The sequence below is a fragment of the Cyprinodon variegatus genome, unplaced genomic scaffold (assembly GCF_000732505.1).
Source record: "Cyprinodon variegatus isolate N-32 unplaced genomic scaffold, C_variegatus-1.0 Scaffold968, whole genome shotgun sequence".
In the NCBI taxonomy this organism is placed as follows: domain Eukaryota; kingdom Metazoa; phylum Chordata; class Actinopteri; order Cyprinodontiformes; family Cyprinodontidae; genus Cyprinodon; species Cyprinodon variegatus.
This window is the reverse complement of record NW_015151421.1, coordinates 36,387-37,860: the sequence shown is the minus strand read 5'-3', so window position 1 is coordinate 37,860 and position 1,474 is coordinate 36,387. Positions and strand designations below refer to the sequence as shown.

General features: G+C 42.9%; 1 protein-coding gene across 1 annotated transcript in view; it reads left to right on the top strand.

Annotated features, from left to right (window-relative positions):
• The first annotated feature begins 444 nt into the window (after nucleotides 1-444).
• Nucleotides 445-1,474, top strand: part of actr6 (ARP6 actin-related protein 6 homolog (yeast)) — a 5,976-nt gene continuing 4,946 nt past the window's right edge. The window contains exons 1-4 of the mRNA XM_015398869.1: nucleotides 445-794; nucleotides 875-931; nucleotides 1,011-1,109; nucleotides 1,192-1,270. Coding sequence (XP_015254355.1) covers nucleotides 640-794; nucleotides 875-931; nucleotides 1,011-1,109; nucleotides 1,192-1,270 — 390 coding nt within the window. The 5' untranslated portion in view covers nucleotides 445-639. The remainder of the gene's footprint in view (nucleotides 795-874; nucleotides 932-1,010; nucleotides 1,110-1,191; nucleotides 1,271-1,474) is intronic.

The window sequence follows — 1,474 nt, the reverse complement described above, 5'->3', positions numbered from 1 at the left end:
AAACTTTGAAGAAAAGTCCAGTGGATTGTTTTTTTTGGAATCAGACCTGCACAGCAAAAACGATTTAGAAATAAACATTTCTTGAATCAAGTATATTTACACTGAATTTGAGTAGGTAAATAAGATGATCTGGCAATGGAGTACTTTTATTCTTACAATAAGATAATTAGATGATATGGTATGATAATATAGGAAAATGCAATTATTTTTTCTTATTTTAAATGTAAATAGTCTTGTTCCATTGGCAAAGTGTTTCTCTTACCTCCTCAATTCAAGACAAAATGCATTTATTTTTAGAAAAAATGACTTATTTAGATTACATTTTTTTCTAGTGTGGGAGTTTTCACAGCAGCATTTTTAAACTTGGAGGCAAAGATGGGAATCAAAAAGTGTGCCGGTGCCGTAACATTTGGCCATGATTCATTTTTCTGTAGATATGGATGTGGGCCAAGAACTGAGCCCAGAGGAACTCCTACTAACTGTATTTATCCCATTATAAACACGAACCTCTAAAACGCTAACTGGGGGTGAAATAAAAGTAGAAAAATGTGAAAGTGCAGAAACATTTGGCCATCCTTCTTTGACGTTTTATTGGGTTATTTCTCCAGTCTACTTCTAACCAGTGAATGTGGCTAAAAAATGTCCCTTTGTCCTCCAGCGGGGTCGCTCAGCGCTCATAACTACTTCCACAGCAAACCGTCAGAGCTCTGCTGCCTTGTGGTCGACTCTGGATTCTCCTTCACCCACATCGTCCCTTACTGTCGCAGTAAGAAGCTGAAGGAGGGCATCCGCAGGTGAGGGAGCCTCCACCTTCACAGGAAGTGACACAGCAGGGACGCTAACAGCGGCCTGATGCTTTGGTTTTGCCTTTCAGGGTCAATGTTGGAGGGAAACTGCTCACCAATCACCTGAAGGAGATCATATCGTACCGGTACAGAGCTCCCCGTGTCCTGGTGGGATTCTCACTGCAGCGTCTGTTTCTTTATGTCCATATTATTTTTATTTCACAGCCAACTGCATGTGATGGACGAGACGTATGTGATCAACCAGGTGAAAGAAGACGTTTGCTACGTCTCTCAGCAGTTCTACAAGGACATGGAGATCGCACAGTGAGACTCTGATGTTCCTCCTTATTTAGAACTCTGGTAGCGGAGCGGGTCTCCATCTGAATGACGGTTCCTCTGGTTTCAGGATGAAAGGGGAGGAGAACTCGGTGATGAGGGATTACGTTCTTCCTGATTTCAGCGCCATCAAGAAAGGTTTCTGTAAGGTGAGACCGATGGTCTTTGTGAGAAAATGTATATTCCTGCACAGCTTCAAGAACGGCGCACAGCAGCATTTTAGTCAGGTTGAACTTTGACTTGTGTTTCATCCATCCTGCTGAGGATTGGCTGCTGCTGTCCAGCTGGTGATCGGGTTGGACCGAGCCTCGTCTGTATGACAGATGCAGAGATGGCAAAAGTACTCACTTTCC